Genomic DNA, 20,235 nt, shown 5'->3' with positions numbered 1-20,235 from the left:
TTTCAAGTCAATTTTCAACGACAACATTGTTGACACGTTTCGAAACACTGCGTGTTATCGATTGCTTTTTATTTATTATTGACCTTTATTTAACCAGGAAAGTCCCACTGAGAGTCCTGGCCCCTCCCCTGAAAACAGCCTGGTTCTCGGATTGAAGACTTTAACAGGGTGTTTCTCAGCCATCCTTGGACCGATTGTAACCATTTAAAAACTTGGTCACATGGCTGTGAGAATAAAGCCTCTGACACTGGTTAAAGCCAGTACATCGCACGATGAGTTGTTAAAATTAAAAGTCTGGCAGAGACGAGAAATTATGATTAAATGTTGTCGATAAACAAGAGGCAGTTTCCTTATCGGGTAATGCTTGATCTTAGCCCCACATGTGTAATAAGACCCATTTATCACTCCCACTGTCGTCTAGACTCTTTATTTCTTACAAAATAAATAAATAAATGAATAAATACATCTCTGAAACTCAAACCAAGGTTCGAGCCGCTCTCAAGTGAAGCGTGCTCCTACTGAAAGACCCTTATGGGGCTCTTCAAACATTCTGGAGCAAGAAACGTCTTGTAAACAAGTTCATTTGACTTCTTTGTTTTCCCTCGCTTGTTTTCACTTTCATTTTGCCTTTCACAAAACCACACAGAAAATAAAGGCATCTCTAATGTGTTGTTAAAGAGATAAGACTTCATTAATGAGCGGCGGCAGGTTTTTGTATTTTGAAGTTTAACATCTCAAGGACATAATGTTTCATAAACACAAACATAATTCAATCCCTTTTCAATGCAGCGCCTGCTCAAAGGGAACTTTTCATTAACATTTGTAATAAAGCGTATCTCATTAATGTCATTTTGCTGATCAGAAATGATCGGGATCAACATATGTCGGTATTGAACAGGTTTGGAAAAGAAAGAGCCATTGATCAATATTTGAAATCTCAGAGAGTAAATCTGATCAGGCATTCGCTGTTTGGACATTCTCCAATAGACAAACACTGCAGCACCAGATGGTGATGATCTGAAGGGATTATGAATGTTCTGTTTCATAACACCAAAGAGAGGTGTTTCATTCCCCTCTTTGTCCCTTATTAGTCTGTGGATCCCCCGTCTTTCCTGAAATACATATAGGACCAAACTACTATGGTTAGAAACACCTCGCCTCATGCCCATCTCTGACATTACAGGGATGTTTCAGGATTTCTGACATAGGGCCTCATTTCCTAGTTATCCAGAGTGTTGCTGATTTCTGGAGATATTTTTTTTGTAATTCATGCTGTTCTTATATTTGAAGAGTTTTGTGGTGCTAGGCTAATGCTAGGCTAGCGCATTTCTACGGTATCAGCTAGCCTGCATTAAAAACAGTCTGACCCGCTCCACAGTGCACCTGAGGCAAATCACTTATAACACCAGACTAACCATATAAATGTCTGTGTCGATAGAATCATTTTAAGCATTTTGCATTTAAAATAACTTATATTTGAGCAGCATCAGCTTCGTGGTTGTATAAGCTATGCAACGGCGGAGTGATCTGCTAGAAAATAGTCCCTCAAAATGCGATCATTCATGTAATGCAAGGTCAGTTATATTCCAAAAATTATTCTATCGACACAGACATTTACAGTGGGGAAAAAAAGTATTTGGCCAAAATCCAATAGAATGTCTATGTGAAACTGACCAAATACTTTTTTTCCCCACTGTATATGGTTAGTCTGGTGCAGGGTCAGACTGTTTTTAATGAAGGCTAGCTGATACCATAGGAATGCGTTAGCCTTGCACTAGCCTAGCACCACGTAACTCTTCAAATATAAGAACTGCATGAATCACACAAAAAAATATCTCCAGAAATCAGCAACACTCTGGATAACTAGGAAATGAGGCCCTTTGTCAAAAATCCTGAAATATCCCTTTAATGCTCTTGGTTTGTTGTTTCTTTAAAACTTTCTTGTATGTTCCCCTGGCTTGACTGACAGTATTTGCATATTCAGAGGTTTACGTGAGATGTTTTACCTGTAAACAGAGGTCTGCATATAAGGAACAGTTTTGTATATTACAATTTGTGTCCCAAGATACGGAGACACCCGTGGGAATATGTTTTGGTGGCTGCTGAGATTGCCCCCAAAATGCTTTTTCTGTGCCCTATAGAGAGTTAAAGTTGGCCCCTCTCTAAGTGTCAAACCTTTCATGCTGGCAATGTGGGAGGAAGTTAAAACATTTGTAACTTTTCTCATTTTCCTGTTCTTTTGAAATACCAGAATTTGCATAGCTCTGATTACATCAAGTCTAATGCATCGAGCAGTTTTCTCCAAACAGTTCCCCTGTGCTCGAGCAATTTGACCAAACCATTTGAATCCTACATATTAGGTCTGTAGCTCTCAACTAGTGTCGCTTCGGAAACACTTTCATCTTTTTGAAACTGACTTTGGCCAACGTTAAAATATGACTTTCAATTTAAGAGGCAAAATAATTGGCTTTATATAAAGGGTGCTTGTTAAAATCTTAAAAAGATTTAGTAATTACTATTCCATAAATAATAAGCTTGTAATGATATTAATAAGATATCATATTATCAACTACGATAACAGGCTAATAGGCCATGGATAATATACTTAATCATGGCCTTCGCTAATTCTAACCTTAAAGCAGTACAAAGTATCTTTCACCTTAATAAATCCTTTCCGTCGTCCCTCTGGGGGTAATACAAGTGTTAATGGGATGATTGGGGGGTCTTTTATCTCCCGGTGTCTCTGGCCAGAAAACCACCCTTGCAGCTTCCCTGCCTCCAGGTCGGAGTCACCAATACACACTAACAAAGCAGGCTAACGGGCAAAGCTAACTGTGGGCTAGCGCTACTTAAGCAGTATTTACAGCCAAGTTTGAGTGAAAAAAAATTATCTGCATTGGTGTTATTGGATGTACAATATCCCTCTCTCCCTTTGTATTTTCTGACAGCGTAGTATTTACTCTCACGGACGATTACTGAGTAAAAAACCGTAACATGCTACTACACCTGCAGCTTGTCTACAACAGTACATGTACCCCCTACCCTCTCCCTCAAGGGTGTTTCAGTTTATTTAGAAAGCCATCCCTTAGAAGTAAGTGAAAAGACTATGCTAAAAATAAACATAAAATTCTCCCAAAAGTACACATTTAACTGCAAAATATATAGCTTTTTCCTATCAGTTTCCCCCTTTTTTTCCAATCTAAAATAGTTCCAAGTACCCCTTCTAGGTTCTCGACTACTCCTTGTTGGGAAACACTTACAGAAAAACTAAAATTAAAAAAACAAGATTCATCTCAAGGGGTTATTCCTCTTCAATAATAAATGTCATCTGTATTTAGCTGCAGTCATTATAGATGTTGTTTTTCATGTAATTTTAGCTGTAGAATAGTAGAATAATTACAAATTCCTTAGAATAGAGTAAATGATTATTATTAGGCGATCAATAAGGCGACCGCCATGTCCTGGTCTTTGAGAATGGCTGCCCTAAACAGATTACTAATGCTCACGACTAATGCTTATGAATACCTTATTCATGTTTAATGAGCACCCCTCAATATAAAGCCATACCAACTGATTTATAGTGTTTACTCTTCAAGGAAGTTGATTCAAACCTAATGTTGACTTAAAATAAATTAAAAAAAGAGGCCCACCTACTTCATTGTGTAATGAAACCACATTGTGTTCCTTTTTTTCCAATTTTGCCAAAATGTTCACTTCTCTCCCATTGTTTTTCCACTCATTATCAGCGCCGGTTCTCTTATAAGAGCAGTTTTTGACCACTCCAACCCCCGTGACAGCCACTCAAAATATTCCAAACTACACCTCTTAATATAAAAGTCTGGTCACATTATTTTTTCATTACCTCTTAACTCTTCTCTTCTTATAACAAATGATCCCTCTGTTCCCCAAACCTGGCATAATTCACTTAATAAAGCGCCGCCGCGGCATGAAACTTTGCCGGAATAATTAGACGGACTTAGGTGCAAGTGTGGAGTGAGAGCAGGCCAGATCCAACATGGCTGGCTGATTAGGGCTCATTTGGACGTCCGCTGCCCGGCGACGAGCCACTTTTCGGGGGCAGAGCGGCGGCGCGGACCGGCACCCGCACTCCCCAGGATTACGTGTCAATTTGCCACCCGGCTGGAGCTGGCGACCGGACCGCCCGACATGACTACCTTTAATTAGGCCGCAGTGCCAATTAGATCCGGCAAGAGTTCACGGCGGGAGGGTGAAACCTTCCATTGTGTGAGAGAAGTACTTGGTTTGTCAGAGCGGCTCATGGCAAAAGAAGTAATTGAGTGTAATATTGAGTTGGAAATTGGATGACGGGTGCGTTTCAGCGCCCTGTATAAAACCATATAAACCGTGTTCTTCATTAAAAAAAAAAAGAAGTGAGGTCACACATGTATGTAATAGTCTTTTTGTGAAATAAATTAACATTATTATGCTGTCCTTCACTCTTCTAGCCAGTGTCAACGGAATAAAAAGGCAGATTCAGACTTCTACCGTAGCCACAAACTACAGAAAATGTAACAAATGATAAGATATTCCACCATAAAACATATATCAAACAATAATGGGAAAGAAATATATATATATAGCCGATGCCGCACGCAGACGCAACCACAGATGGTGTCGGATTGAAGAAAGACCTCTCACCGGTGCTGCCATGTGCTCTCTGGCTGCTGGAGCTACTTACATAATTATCTTGGCCACTAGGGGCAGAATATGCCAAACAACTAATGCAGGGTCAGAACAAATATCCTGTTTTAATGGTTGTCATGACTAATATTTGAGTATAGGTATTAACAAAATTCTCGTTCAGGTATTGGTATCATAAGCGGAGTATTGTTAGAGTGCTCGTGTCGGCCCAGCCCCAGTGTTGAGTCTGTGCATGTGGTGCAAAGAGGATTTCCAAAGCACTACCGCGCACTGCAAAACCTTTCCCCCTTTGCATTTAGATCAGTACTACAGCAGGGGTGCCTTCTTGTTGGATTGGCACACATCGTGAAAGTGAAATCTCTGTGCAATATGTGCTAAAGTTGCATTGTTGAACTGTAATGTAGGTCCTAAAGGTTTTTAATAAATGTCATTATATCATATCCAGGGTCTTGAATGCTTAGATGTTTTTGTATTTGAAGTTGATTATTGGTCGTTTTTTTGTGTATGTGGAGTCTGCTGAACTTATAAATTATTGGTGGAATTCACCTGGAAAAAGATAATGTAATGAGTCGGCTGAAGTTTAAAGGGGCTAGATGCAAGTTGACCATTGTATGCTCACTGCTGCCACCTCAGGTCGTACGTGTAACTGCAGGTTCTATATTAAGCTCTTCGGACCCGAATCAACACCTTTTTGAGTGACAGTGCAGGATTTAAGAAGCAGTTGTGGTGAACAGGTCTGAGCTCATTCTACACTTTAGGACATGGCTGGAACACGTAAGGGGAGGAACATACCACATTTTAACATTTTTAAACTCTGTATAGTCCCTTTAACATTTTCGGTTGAAATTGACAGGTAAAAGATAATGTTATGAGCCAGCTGAAGTTTATAATGTTAGGTTAAAATTTACAGGCAGAAGTAAGTGCAATGAGCCTGCTAAACTTTTACATTTTAGGTTGAAGTTGTCAGGAAAAGTTAATGTATTGAATCGGCTGAACTTTAAAATGTTGAGTTCAAATTGTCAAAAAAATAAATAAATAAAAGTAATACATTATAAGTATACTAAACTTTTTTGGATTAGTCCACTGAACTAAGTTGGTTACGACGTAAACATTTTAAAACATTAACTCAAAATTTCTGTCGTAATGGAGTTTCCACAAAGGTTTTGAGTTCAGCGAACTTATTCAGGTTTACAGTGCAAGTTACACAAGTCACACCTCAAAAACGAGCATTAATATTATTATTGAATTCACCTGGAAAAAGATAATGTAATGAGTCGGCTGAACTTTAACATTTTAGGTTGAAATGGTCAAAAGAAAAAAGAAAAAAGCAATACATTATAAGTATACTAAACTTAAAAGAACAAGTTTGGATTAGTCCACTGAACCTGTAACTTATAAGTTGGTTTTAACGTAAACATTTTAAAACATTAACTAAATTCCTTTGGTAATTGAGTTTCCACCAAGGTTTTGAGTTCAGTGAACTTGTTCGGGTTTACAGTGCAAGTTACACAAGCAACACCTCAAAAACGAACATTTTATCGTGGGAAAGAGCTGGTTTTAAGGTTCCCAGCCTAAATAAAGTGTGAGGTATGGGTTAAACTCTGCAAACGTACTTTTAATTTCATTTATTTTAGGCATTTACTTCCACAATGGAGGACATTAGAGACAAAACTTCACATGGTTCACGACAGACGCAAGTGCACTGTCAAACATTCACTCATAAAACATAAAAGACAGTCTTAAAAACAAACAAGTTAAATAAGTTAAAAAAGGGTTACAGAAGAGTTTAAATCCGCGGCCCTCTGTATCAATATGCAGCCCTGAATGAAAAAGGTTTGGACACCCCTGCTCCACAGTTTCAAATTTATATCTGTAATTCTTTGTTGACCTTTTCATCCGCAGTGTCATTGATCTCGAATAATCTAATTTGGCCATGAGCATCACACCCTCACAGCATCCATAAACCTTGCACTGCCTTGATACAGACCGCACGGTGAAGCCGCATCTCTGTCCTCCTGCTCTGCACGCACGTCCATGTAATCTGATGCGATGATGACAGCGCACATATGGCAGGTCTGACCGGGGCATTACCATAACTCAGCCGTCGCCGCGTACCGTAACGTCCACCTTGACCCCCCCCTCCTCTACCCGTCTCACCCTCTCCCGTTTATGTCCCCCTCTCCCCCGCAGGAGGCCAGGGCCAGTTCCCCATCACGCAGAACATGACGGTGGTGGAGGGCAGCGCGGTGAACATGACCTGCCGAGTGGAGTACAACGACAACACCTCCCTCCAGTGGTCGAACCCGGCGCAGCAGACACTCTTCTTCGGGGACAAGAAGGGTGAGTTTACCCCCCGTCAGTCTCCACAGGCGGCAGTGACGTCTGTTTGGCCTCGGATAGTGTTGCTGCTGGATTTGCTGCTTGTTAGAGATCAGAGAGGGGTTTCTTCTCTCGTGTTTTTGCCTTTTGAGTCAAGAATAGATATGAACATGTTGAAAACTGGAGGCTGGCTATGAAATGATTGTGTTTTTACTCGGCAAGTGCAGGCTGACCACTACAGGAGTGCAGGATGGCGTTCTTTGGCTTGTGTGGAAACCAGTTCTATGTTGTTTTAAGGTCAATTTGAAAAGTTTAACTGCACACTGCCATTGTGCCTTTGGGCAAGACACTTCACCTCGCCTCCAGTGTCTGCGTACACTGGTGTGTGAATGGGTGACTGGTTCCTTGATGTAAAGCGCTCTATAAGCAGGTAGAAAGGCGCTATATAAATGTGACTATTTAACATTTATAAACCTCTACCCTCCGTCTTAAAGGAATAGACCACTGTTTTTCCATACTGAGCTATGGAGGGGTACTATAGATACAGAATCGCCTATATTTGGTCATGTTTGAAAACAAGAGGGAAAACAATTCGGAGAAAAATAACTTTCTCTATTTATTCAAAAAACACTTTAACAAATGCTGAATTATTGATATAGCTTTCTACTGAATAAAGACACACATGGAGAGAAGCAAAGTGGATTAACAGCCCAAAAATACATAAATAACAGAGAATGCTAGAATGATGCTACATGTTAGCATCGTGCTAATGCTAACGGATAGCTTGCACTAGCTACGACTGCTGTTTTTTCACTTCTATTGAACAATCTGCTGTGGAAAAATATTCATATGGACCCGATTTAGACTTGACCTAATTTGTATTTAATAAATAAGTTTAGAATTCACCAGAAAACGGCTACAAAGAGTGAAAAATTGTGTTTCCTTAAAGTTTCTGTTTTCCCGCTCGGCGAAGCCACGCCCCCTTCTATAACGAGATGCCGTCTGTATCTATATTGTACAATAGGAGCACTTTTTATACGCTTAGAAAATCGACATGACCATATTAAAATAGGGAAAGCGTGGAAAAGCTTGGTCGATGCTAACACTCCCCTTTGGGTCCATGAGGAGACGAAAAGAGGCTTAAGGCTAATAACATGTTCGGTGTTTTTGCCTGACTAAGCTCACGTGTAAAGACCAGCCAGGTACACATCTACTCATCTAAGCTCAGGTAAGAACTTATCTCAGTATGGAATAACCTATTCCTTTAATCGAGCCAAATCTTAAAGCTTCTCAACTGAAGCTTACAGCCTGTAGGCCAGTGTAACGCCTCATTTGAAAGCTTAGACCTAAGAAACTCACCGCAACTTGTTTGTCGCCACGTTTTTGTCACATTTTTGTTGAGTCGCGATTTCTGTCTTTGTTTTCATAGTTTTTGTGTCGTATTTTTGTTGTTGCTTTTTCATCGTCTTTTTGTGGCTCTTGTGGCTTTTTTGTTGCATTTTCATTGCTTTTTTTCCTGTAATTTTTTTTTCATCACATTTTTGTGGCTTTTTTGTTTCTTTTTCATCCCACTGTAGTCATGCTCTTTGTCGCTTTTTTATTGTGTTCAAGCAGTACTAAGTTACTTGTTAACCTTAATAAATCCTTTCCGTTGTCTCTCTGGGGCTAATACAAGCGTTGATGGGATGATTCCCCAACCAGAAAACCACCCTTGCAACTTTCCTGCTCCGACCCGGAGGCGCAATACACTAATGGAATCACGAAGAAGAAGCTAACAGGCTAACGGGCAAAGCTAACTGCGGGCTAGCGCCACTTAAACTGTATTGACAGCCACATTTGAGTGAATAAAATTATCTCCATTGTGTAATTGAATGTACAATGTCCCTCTGTCAATTTGTCTTTTCTGTCAGCGTAGTATTTACTCTCACGGACAATTAATGAGTAAAAAACGTAACATGCTACGACACCTGCAGTGCCGCTTATAGCCTCTAGGGGCATGAGTTACTTAGTACTGCTTTAAGCGAAAATGGTGTCAATTTTCTACTAAATCGGATGCATTTTTTTCATATTGGGGATTGCAGTATTTTAGTAGTTTCAGTATATCCGCACAAATGCAAAATATGTTCAAACCAACCCCCGTCTCTCCTAATTGTGGACAGCAGGCACCAGGACGGAAGACATTAGAAAGACGATACCCTTGGGAAAGATTTGGTCAAGGGGTAAAACATTGACCAGATTTATCAAAACCAGCGTGATTTTTGGATTCAACACATCAAAATTGTCTAACCAAATTCATTGTAAACCAGTGTTATGAGTATTTGAAACACATTACTATGATTCCCTACCTTTAACTACCTCTTCTGCAGACAGTAGGCAGTTAACAAGTGAACGGTCTCCTCACTGATGGCACTACACTGACCAATCCTTCATTTCATCACCAAACATAGGGTTCTTACGTTTTAGCTCGACATCCTGCTCCAAAAATAGATGACATTTCCAGATGAAAGATAGCAGCGACTCCTCATGGCCAATACGCTAATGATAAAAGCGTCTGGGCCAGATTTCATTCATGTTCCGAGTTTTCTTTATTAAACGCACAATGCTTCGTGTGTGCCTGCAGCGCTGCATTATAAAAAAAGTCAAGACACGATAAGGAAAGTGCTCTCGTCCCCGTTTTGACTTTGGATTTGGATTTTCCGACGGCTCTAAATACAACATGTGGCATTGTTGCAACACTTGTTTACCGCTCATGGATTCAGTCAGACGATCGCTAATTAGCATTTTAGCTGCCCTAGATTTGTATTGATGTTAGTACGTCAGCGCTAAGAGGAAACGGGCTGTTGCAATACCGTGTAACTACAATGATTAACGATAAGCTCTCTGCGACGACCAGGAGGAGGCCGAAAAGACACAGGGAAGAGTTTTGTGAGTGGACAAACATTGGCACTTAGACACACAAGAGATAAATATAGATATACAAACGTGTGCATGTGTGGCTCTACAACTACAAACCATTGTTTTGATGTAAAGTTTAGTGTTACATGCAACTGATCTGCACATATTACTAGATTTTTACTCCTCATCATGAGAAAATTCGGAAACACTTTACATTACGGGCCGGTAAGTCCGTGGTACTTACAGTGAAAATTACTAGTAATGACAGTGGTACTTATTATGGTACTTACAGTTGTAGTTACAGTGGTAATTCTAGGTACTTATTGTGGTACTAAAAGAGGTAAATAATTAGGGTTAGGGGTTAGGATTAGGGTCAGGGAGACACAGAGTTATCACTGTATCTCTCATTACTAAGAGATACAGTCGTAACTCTTAGTAATGAAGGTTGTACTTCTATTTACTTTGGTACTTTGAGTGTTTCTAGTACTTACAGTGATACATCTATGGTACTTATTGGTAATTCAAGGATACTACATCAGCAATTCATAGGTAGTAAATGTGGTACTTCTACGTACAGAAGTAATTTCTAGGATTGGCTTGGATTGGATTTGTAGGAAAGTAGCAACCTTCATTACTAAGAGTTACCACTGTATCTAGATTAGAAGTATCGCAGTACATACCTTGTAATTCTCACTATAGTATCCTTTAAGTACCACAATAAGCACCTAGAATTACCACTGTAATTACCACTGTAAGTACCATTGTAAGTACCACTGTAATTACCACTGTCATTACCACCATTAGTACCACTGTAATTACCTAGAATTACCTCTGTGATTACCATGTAAGTACCACCGTACGTACCACTGTAACTACCACTGTAAGTACCATGCACCTACCGGCCCGTAATGTAAAGTGTTACCGAAAATTTTATTTGAAGATGCCATAAATGTTGAGTTATAGCATCCAATTTTACTGTAGAAAGTTCGCTAGTTAGCATTACAAAGAAGTTTTTCAGTGTTCCAAGCATCAAACAGAAGCACAATGCTACAACGCTTTGAAATTCTCAGGCGGAACATGAAATTTAACTTTTATTTTCACCTTTAAGAACCTCTTATTTGTTTACCAGCTGATGCAGATGGTAGCACAAGCTGATTTAATAAGACTAAATATTGGCGCACATTTGTGGCTCGAGGCCTGAGGTTATTTTTTCATACACATACATTATTCTATGTTATACGAAGGGGAAAACAAGGCTAAGTTGGGATTTTTGCATTGGTGTAGTTTATGTGATACGCAGGTATACGCTGTAGCCACTAGAAAGCCTGCAGGATTACCGTATGTTAAATATGCAACTGCATATCTGTATGTGTGACAAAAAACAGCAACTAAAGAGCAAAAGAACATGCCAGAAAAGCAACAAAAACAAAAATGAGACAAAAGTGAAATGAAAACAGTGTTGTAATAGTGTGACAAAACCGTGCCAAACAACACAGACAAAAAAGTTACAATTTTTCTTTCAAATGAGGTTTTACTCTGTTGCTCTCCAGTCGAGAAGCTTTTAGATTTGGGTAAAGCCGAACTGGAGAAAATGCGTCAAGTCTCCCTGATTTAAAGCAGTGCTAAGTAACTTGTTTACCTTAACAAACCCTTTCCATAGTCCCTGTGGGGGTAATACAAGGGTTAATGGGATGATTAGGGGGTGTTTCATCTCCCCCTGGTGTCTCTGGCCAGAAAACCACAATTGCAACTTCGCTGCCTCCGGGTTGGAGGTGCAATACACACTTATGGAATCACGAAGAAGAAGCTAACAGGCTAAAGGGGCAAAGCTAACTGCGGGCTAGCGCCACTTAAACAGTATTTACAGCCAAGTTTGAGTGAAAAAAATCTCCATTGTGTAATTGGATGAACAATATCCCTCTCTCCCTTTGTCTTTTCTGTCAGTGTAGTATTTACTCTCACGGACAATTAATGTGTATAAAACCACAACATGCTACGGCACCTGCAGTGGCGCTTATGGCCTCTAGGAGTTAGTTAGTACTGCTTTAAGCTAAGATGGTTTAATAATGTCAATTTTACACTAAATCGGATGCATTTTTTTCATGTTGGACGTTGCGTTATTGTAGTAGTACCCCGTCTCCCCCTAAGTACCGCAAAAGCATAAACCCCGACAGTCTTTAATGAACTACGCTTTAGTTCTCTCCAGGGTTGGGTGTCATGGAGGCAGCAGTCTCAGCAGAGTCACCCAGACCTCCCTGCTCGAGCTCATTTCCTCCATCTCCTCCCAGGCCAACTGAGAGACTTAGTCCCTCTAGCGTGTTCTCGGTCTCCCCTGGAGGCTCCTCTCTGCCTGACACACATCAGAGACAGACGCTGGACCCTCCTCAGCTGACTCCTATTGACATAAAGGAGCAGAGACTCTACTTTGAGCTCCTCCCGGCTGACTGAACTCCTCACCCAGTCTCTCTGAGCGCGCCCAGCCGCCACCATGCAGAGGAAACTCATTTCAACCACTCAAAAAGTTCAGTCCGAGGCCGGTTTTTCACTAACTTTTTTTTAAATTTTGGAGAGATTTCAATTTGGTTAAACTCGTGCCTTTAACAGCTCACAGATAACAACCCAGTAAATGGTACACAGGAAAGGATGAAACAGAATTAATGGCTCAATTTCAGGAAACCGTTTAAATGCATAAAAAGATTCTGGTTCTTCACGACTTACGAAAAGGATAAGATGAACTTGGCTGAATGAGACAGATGCAAGCCCTCATTTCTTCTTAAAACTCACAAGTGCCACTAGTTTAAATGTGATCTCGGGCTAAACGCAGTGATGTTATTTGTGTAATTGGCACCAATCACGTAAATGCAGTCAATTTAATATGAGCTTTTCACTTTCATCGGGGCGGCCATTGATATTACGCGACGGAAAAATGAATGGGCTCCACTCAGCTCAAGGGTTCCAAGTGTTCTCTATGTCCAAATGAAAAGGTTGGCGTTGCTACACTGACGACTGCGCAGCCATCGGGAGCAATGGGCGCCGATGGAACAACTCAATTTGCGGAATATGGGGAAGGGGGTGACACCTGGGAAGACATGCCCGCTGTGCCAAACGCGCAGTTAATTGCTTGGCAAATGCCCGCAAATGTCCTTCATCATCCGTTTGTTGTTGTTGTTCCTCTGAATGCCAGAGAAATATGTGAAATGGAGCCGTATGTTATCTTTGGGTCCAGTCTTGCTAACTGTAGATTGGCCGAGAGTGGGACAAGCTGTTGTCCTCCGAATGTCTCGGTGGCACCGTGCCATTGTGTGTCAGCAGGAAATGCAAGTTTGACAGCTCAGAAAGACAACTTTGAACATTTTACTTTGTGAGGTGGTAGTAGTGGTAATATGAATAGTTTTTAGCCTCAGGGAAAGTATAGCCGGCATTTGCAAACTGGTACTACAGAAGTAACCAGCCCCTACTGTCGGGGTTTACTTGATCACAGGCCAATTTTTTCGTCAAATACAGTATAGGAGGCCATGTTAGCCCCAATACTTTGTGCAATTGATGATGGTGTTATCATATGTACTGTATGGTAAAAGGACTCAACTTATATTATCTTATTATTACGCTTTTATACCTTTATCAGGCCCAAAGCGCTTTACAGTAAGGAACCAGTCACCCATTCACTCTCTCATTCAGTGTATATGTATATTTAGACCAGGTGGGTGCACTTTTTGGAACGGATCACACTTTTTGAGCTTACCAGGTGGACAAGTTTCAATCAGTCACATTTTGGGGCTTTTTAAACTAGTACAATTCTCAAATAGACTGTCATCTGCCAAAACATATACATAAAAGCAACCAAATAGAAACATATACATTACTTTCTCTATTTACTTACTTTCTCTGTGCTAGTGAAAATATTGGTGTTCTTCACACTTTGAGATGGGGTCTGCCCATCTCTGATATAGGGCAGGGGTTCCCAAAGGGGGGGTCGGGAACCCTCGTCGATCACGGGATCAAGGCAGTGACAACATGTTTGAATTTAGTTTTAGTCGACTAAAATTACATTTGCATTACTTCGCATTAGTAATACAATAATCATTAAAGAGACTAGATACAAGTTGGCCATTTTATACTCACTACTGCCACCTCAGGTCTTTAGCGTAACTGCAGGTTCTATATTAAGCTCGCGCATGACGGCAATTCGGCCCAAAGTAACACCATTTTGAGTGACAGGTCTGAGCTCATTCTAGGACATTACTGGAACATGCAGGGGGAGGAAAATATTTAGTTTGAACATTTTTAAACTCCGCATAGTCCCTTTAATAAAGGTCCTCTGCTTCATGGAGTTTCTCTCACATGAACAGAGCTCAGGGCTCTTCCTTTGGCAGGAAATTTAAATGATATGAGGCTCTTTAAAACTGTCATCGGAAGTTTGGATGATTTTAATCTCTTCTTTTCACTTTTATTTAGTCATAGTTTTAATCTTATAAAAAATCTTTAATTTCATTTTAGTACAATTTTAGTCGGCAATAAATATCCCTTTGACTTAATATCATGACGAAATATTTTAGATGACAAAATTAACACTGCTCTGAGGTGGGGGCCGTGAGATGATTAGCAGACAATATCTTTTAAAGAAGAACTAAGTAACTTGTTTACCATAATACATCCTTTCGTAGCGGGTAACACAAGTGTAAATGGGATGATTGGGGGGTCTCTCATCTCCCCCTGGCCAGAAAAACCCCTTGCAACTTTCCCTGCTACGGGTCGGAGGCGCAATACACACTAATGGAATCATGAAGAAGAAGCTAACAGGCTAGCAAGTAAAGCTAACTGCGGGCTAGCACCACTTAAACAGTATTGTTTTGAGTTTGAGTGAAAGAAATGATCTCCATTGTGTAATTGGATGTACAATATCCCTCTGTCCCTTTGTCTTTTCTGTCAGCGTAGTATTTACTCTCACGGACAATTAATGAGTAAAAAACCGCAACTTGCTACGACACCTGCAGTGGCGCTTATGGCCTCTAGGGGCAAGAGCTACTTAGTAAACACAGTATTTTGAACATGACATTATTTAAATGCTTACAATTACATTATACAGTGGGCAGTCCAGAGTTGTTGATCTAGTGATACTGAAGGGTTGTGGCCCATAAAGTTTGTGAACCTCTTATATGGAGGGGATGGGGGTCACATTTTTAAAGAAATTGACACAATGTTTGGAGCATTTGAACATGTCTGTCCTATTGCCTACAGTCAAAGTCAAACAAATGCACACAGGAACACGAGGAACACATTATGCAGGTTGTTTAATATCAAAAATCAGTGCTGCTTTCATTGTGTAAATGTGGGAATCCTCCTGCCAGCTCATTCACGCAATCACAAAAAAAAAACACCATCTGCTTCACCTGTGAAAAAAATCCAAAGTTTTGATCCAACTTCCTCTAAAGTGAACCCGCGCAGGCAAGGACATTCTCCCGGATTTGTTTAGACTTTAATACAAAACCGACCCTGAAGAAAAGCTACTAAAGTGACCTTTCGAATCCCTCCAAAGCGCAACGAAGACGCGCTACAAAAACCACCCAATCCCTGTTATATCCATTCACTCTGACGGCTACGGGCTATAAAGTATGACAAAATCTGATCTTTGCCCTCGCTATAATTTGTTCCATTTTAATTCAGGACAGACAAATAAGAAGATGAAGGAGAGAGGGAAGAAAAAAAAAAGCCCCGAAGAGCTGTAGCTATTACCGTCAAGGAGAGAGGAAATTTGTGGTGCCTTTCCAGAATCCCAATGACAAAGCCTTAAGTGTCTCGCGCACATCTGAGCATCCGAAATGTGTTTGAAGCCGGTGCCAAGAAACGGGTTACTGCCAGTACTACCACAGCTGCTATCGCTAGTTACTACTACTACAGTACATCTTTAAGTAGTTTTATCATACGGAATATTAATGAAGTACTCTCAATTAAGTAAAAATGAAAGTTACTTGTTCCACTGTGAGACCTTGGAAGCTGAGCAGGGAAGGGCCTGGCAGGACTTGGATGGGAGACCGTTTGGGAACACCAGGAAGCCTAGCGAATGTAGTGAGTGACTGAGTGGTGGTGGTCGGAGGGGCCGATGGCACAGACTGGTTGCCTCGCTTCCGTCAGTCTACCCCAGGCCAGCTGTGGCTACAATAGTAGCTTACCACCACCGAGTATGGAGTGAACGAAAAGTGCAATGTAAAGTGCCTTTGAGTGTCCAGAAAGCGCTATATAAAACCAATGCATTATTATTATTATTATCACGAGGAGCGCCACAATAAAGAATTGTTTGCGAGAAAGGCTTGTCGGATGGGAAAACTCAAATTGCTCAAGTACGTAGTGTGTCCCCAGCTTTAGTAATATTACTTTCAAATGTCAGTACTCGGGAGTGGTCAGCAACAAATGACTTTCTACGACTTACTGCATTGAAGTGGAGTTTTTTTGTGATCTGTGCTTTACTTGAGAAAAGTATTTCTATCCATCCATCCCACTTGTCCGTTGCCGGGTCGTGATCACATTGCACCAGCCCCTTATGGTTCCTCCTGCAGGTGGTGGGTCCACAGAAGGATGGCCTCATGGTTCTAACCGGGCCTGTTGGTCTCTCATAAGGGGCTTCTGACCCGTCACCTAGGACCTGTTTGCCCTGGGAGACCCTACCAGTGGCACGAAGCCCCCGACAACAGGATCCAGGATCATTCGGGTGCTCAAACCCCTCCACCACGTTAAGGTGGCGGTTCCAGGAGGGGTAGTATTTCTATAGAGAACTTATTACTTTTATCCCACTATGTTTGAAAGATAGATATAATACTTTCTACTTCTAAAGCTCCAAAGTTTATTTGGCCATGCCTTTTGTTCATTTTAAAAGCTTTATAATGCACACTCCAGTTGTTGTCGGCACAATACAATTTGCCCAGAGACAACATTTGAAAACTAGTTCTGCAGCTAATGCTGACACATTCTCCAAAATGTAAATTAATGTGTATTATCCCTGTCAGTCAATTGTTTTGTATAGCCCAATATCACAACAGGAGTTGCCTCACAGGACTGCACAAACATTAAAACAATGAAAAAAAAACGAAACAATACAATGTTCAGGCAAACATAATGTCCAAAAGAGGTAATGTCCAAATAAGCATCAGCAGTAGATGGAATTTGGAAACCCATTGGGAGAAAAGAGAAACCTTGGGGAGGACCACAGAAGAGAGATCCACTTCCTTTGGACGGACAGGCTGTAGATAGACCCGGGCCAGGGCTGAAGGGGGATGGGCCAAGATGGCGGAAGAATGTCCAGTCCTTGTTGGACATAACAGGGCTTCCTCCACGGATAGGCCTGAAGACTGTGATGCTAACGACGAAACATCTGAAACACAGGTCACTCTTTATTTTTTTATTTTTTTTAAGGTAGGTGGCAGTGTGCAGAAGTACTTTTAAAGCCATTGACTCACAGCAAGGAAGGTTTGACCGCATGTTTCTGTACAGATGGTGAAATTGTCGTAATTTTGTTTTGTTTTTGAAGTTATTTTTCAAACACTTACTGAAATAGATTTGTACTTTCTACTTTGTAATCTCTACATAGCAAGGTTTCTTTCACTGCAGTAAAAATGTTATTGACTTACTTTTATGAGTAATGTTTGACCAGTAGTATTTTAAGAAGTATTGGAATGAACTGCTCTTAAAGGGGCTAGATGCAAGTTAGCCATTTTATACTCACTACTGCCACCTCAGGTCAGTAACTGCACCTTATATATTAAAGAGGGGGTATTATACTTTTTTCAATCGCATAGCACCAGTCTATAGCACACTACAATGATGACCAAACCTTCTGTTGGTCTGGAAATGCAGTAAATTAGAATAACTGCCTTGTATAAAATTGCTCTCTCAAAATGGCTGTAGTGAATGTCTTGAAATAGGCCTCAGTCTCTTTAAGAACCTCTGACTCTTTCCGACACGCCCCCCCCACACGCTGTCTGTGGCATCAGTGGGGAGGGGGTTCTGCTGAGGAGCAGTGGTTGGTTACTCGGCTGGTGACGAAAGCTCGGAGGCGTCTCCAGGAGGTGGGGGCGTTCCTAGGAGGACTCAGGCAAACCTATCCCTAAAATGGCCGCCATCAGAGTTTTTACCGATTACTCAAAAATGCGTGAATGTGCCAAGGCAACACTTCAGTCATGTTTTTAATGAAGGAATCATATAATAACATGATGTAAAGCTTGAAAAAGTCAATTTTGCTTAATACCCGCAATTCGGACCCGCAGTAACACGTTTTTGAGTGACAGTACAGGATTTTAGGGGCAGTTGTGGTGAACAGGTCTGGGCTCATTCTACACATTAGGACATTGTTGGAACATGTTGGGGGAGGAAAACACATAATTTTAACATTTTTAAACTCCATATAGTCCCTTTAAGATCTTTACATTAACATTACACCTGCTTAACTTTGAGTGCTTTTAGTTAACGGCTGTTCAAAGTCCATTGTTCAACCATATTTTATTGACAAGACCAGACAAACAGACAGACAGTCATATTTTGTGTCTGTTTTTTTCATTTTCTGTACACAAAAAAAGTTCCCCCTTCTAGACTAAAAGCCTAGATGTAGAAGGAAACCGTCGCGTGTCTGATCAGCCCACGTTCATTACTGCTGTGCCCATAAAAGGTCATGGGCAGAGCAGGTAAACAGAGGTGGTTTGGGAGAAAAGGCCAACGGTGTCGTTTCTCTTGTGAGGACTGTCAAGCGCACAGTAATTAACCTTCTTTTCATTAGATCATGCATCGAGCCAGGATCGCAGGCTCGGCTGTTATATAAGAGCGCATCGCGTTGCTTTGGCCATAAAAAGAAAAGGCAAAGGGGAATTTAGAGGAATGAGGGTTGGTTCATGGCTCTGTGGAAGGACAATTCAAATCATAGATGCAATTGAAAGAGCAGGTGCACAGTGGATGGTGCTCTTCTTGCCTGCTTGGAAAGGTCTCGGGTTCAGTTCCTGTGTGTGAGTTTCCCCATCAACCTACGACATGTTCCAGACGAGTTGCACCAGATGCACTGAAGGAGGGGCCAAGTGCAAAGGACAAATTCCCCTGTGGCAAAAGAAAAGCACTTTGCATTTTCTTCTGCGGTGGTTTGTAAAGACAAAACAAACCCAATGTGAGCGCTTATTGTTTGGTGTTACATTGTTCAATTTTGAGGTCATTTTAGTTACCGGCCAAGGGACAATTGGTGGTAATGAGTATCTTGATATAATCTTGTATACACTGTTGGGGAGTAACAAAATACATGTATTAAAATACTAATTTTGAGTAACTGTATTGTGGTAAAGTTACATATTCATTTGAGAGTATTTAGAATAAAGTTACTTTACTTTTATAAAGTTTTAATAAAGTTATTTTACTTTTACTTTTATCTCTTATCTTATCATCTTCTAAATATCAATGGAATAGATACAGACGGCATCTCTGGAATCGCCCATATCATGATGAAAACAGTTAGAGGAGCTAAACCTGATTGTACAAAGAAAACAAGGTCACTCAAATTTCAAATTTCTATTTTCTGGTCCAAACTCATCTCAAACTTTCCTAATGCATTTACAAATCAACATTCATCACAGGGACTGAGTTTAAACCAGGTTTCACAACTTTCAGGAGGAAAACTGTCACTTCACTGTAAAAAAGGCCTACAAGCCTGACATTTTATGACTGTTTAAAAGGCTTTAAAACCAGTGTTTTTTGGATAAATGTCTGCTTTTACCATATACTAAAGGACAAAACAAATTTTATTCCAATAAAGAAAATGAAAAAAGCAATGAACGCTCTTTTAAGGGGGAAAACAATTTGGAGAAAAATCTAAACTTACTTTAATTATTCAAAAAATACTTTAACAATTGCTGAATTATGAATATAGTTTTGTACTAAATAAAGATACAAAGACATGGAGAGGAGCAAAGTGGTTCAACGGCTCATAAATACATAAATAACGGAGAATGCTAACATGATGCTACATGTTAGCATCGTGCTAATGCTAACGGTTAGCTAGTGCTAGCTGCCATTTTTTCACTTCTACTGAACAATCTGCTGTGAGAAAATATCCCTATGTTCCCGATTTACACTTGACTTTGTTTATGTGTGATAAATAAGTTCATATTACACCAGAAAATGGCTAAAAAGAGTGGAAAATTTCGTTTCTCTAAAGATTCTATTTCCCCCTCAGCGAAGCCCGCCCCTTTTTTGACGAGATACCATCTGTATCTATAATCCCAGTACTCAGTCATTAAATGTTAAGTGTATTTCAAATGAAAATGGCCTAAGACTCTGAACTGTGATGCTTTGTTTGTAATCATATAAAGTTTTGGACAAAAAGATTATATT

The 20,235-nt window shown here is 40.4% G+C and overlaps 1 protein-coding gene across 3 annotated transcripts in view; it reads left to right on the top strand.

Moving 5' to 3' along the window:
* Window positions 1-20,235, top strand: part of LOC306976655 (cell adhesion molecule 2-like) — a 375,121-nt gene that overhangs the window by 278,302 nt on the left and 76,584 nt on the right. For all 3 annotated transcript variants that reach the window (XM_079574665.1, XM_079574664.1, XM_079574663.1), the window contains one exon: window positions 6,853-7,002. In XM_079574665.1, coding sequence (XP_079430791.1) covers window positions 6,853-7,002 — 150 coding nt within the window. The remainder of the gene's footprint in view (window positions 1-6,852; window positions 7,003-20,235) is intronic.

This window comes from Gobius niger (genome assembly GCF_951799975.1).
Source record: "Gobius niger genome assembly, chromosome: 1".
In the NCBI taxonomy this organism is placed as follows: domain Eukaryota; kingdom Metazoa; phylum Chordata; class Actinopteri; order Gobiiformes; family Gobiidae; genus Gobius; species Gobius niger.
The sequence above is the reverse complement of the archived record's forward strand: the minus strand, read 5'-3'. Positions and strand labels throughout refer to the sequence as shown.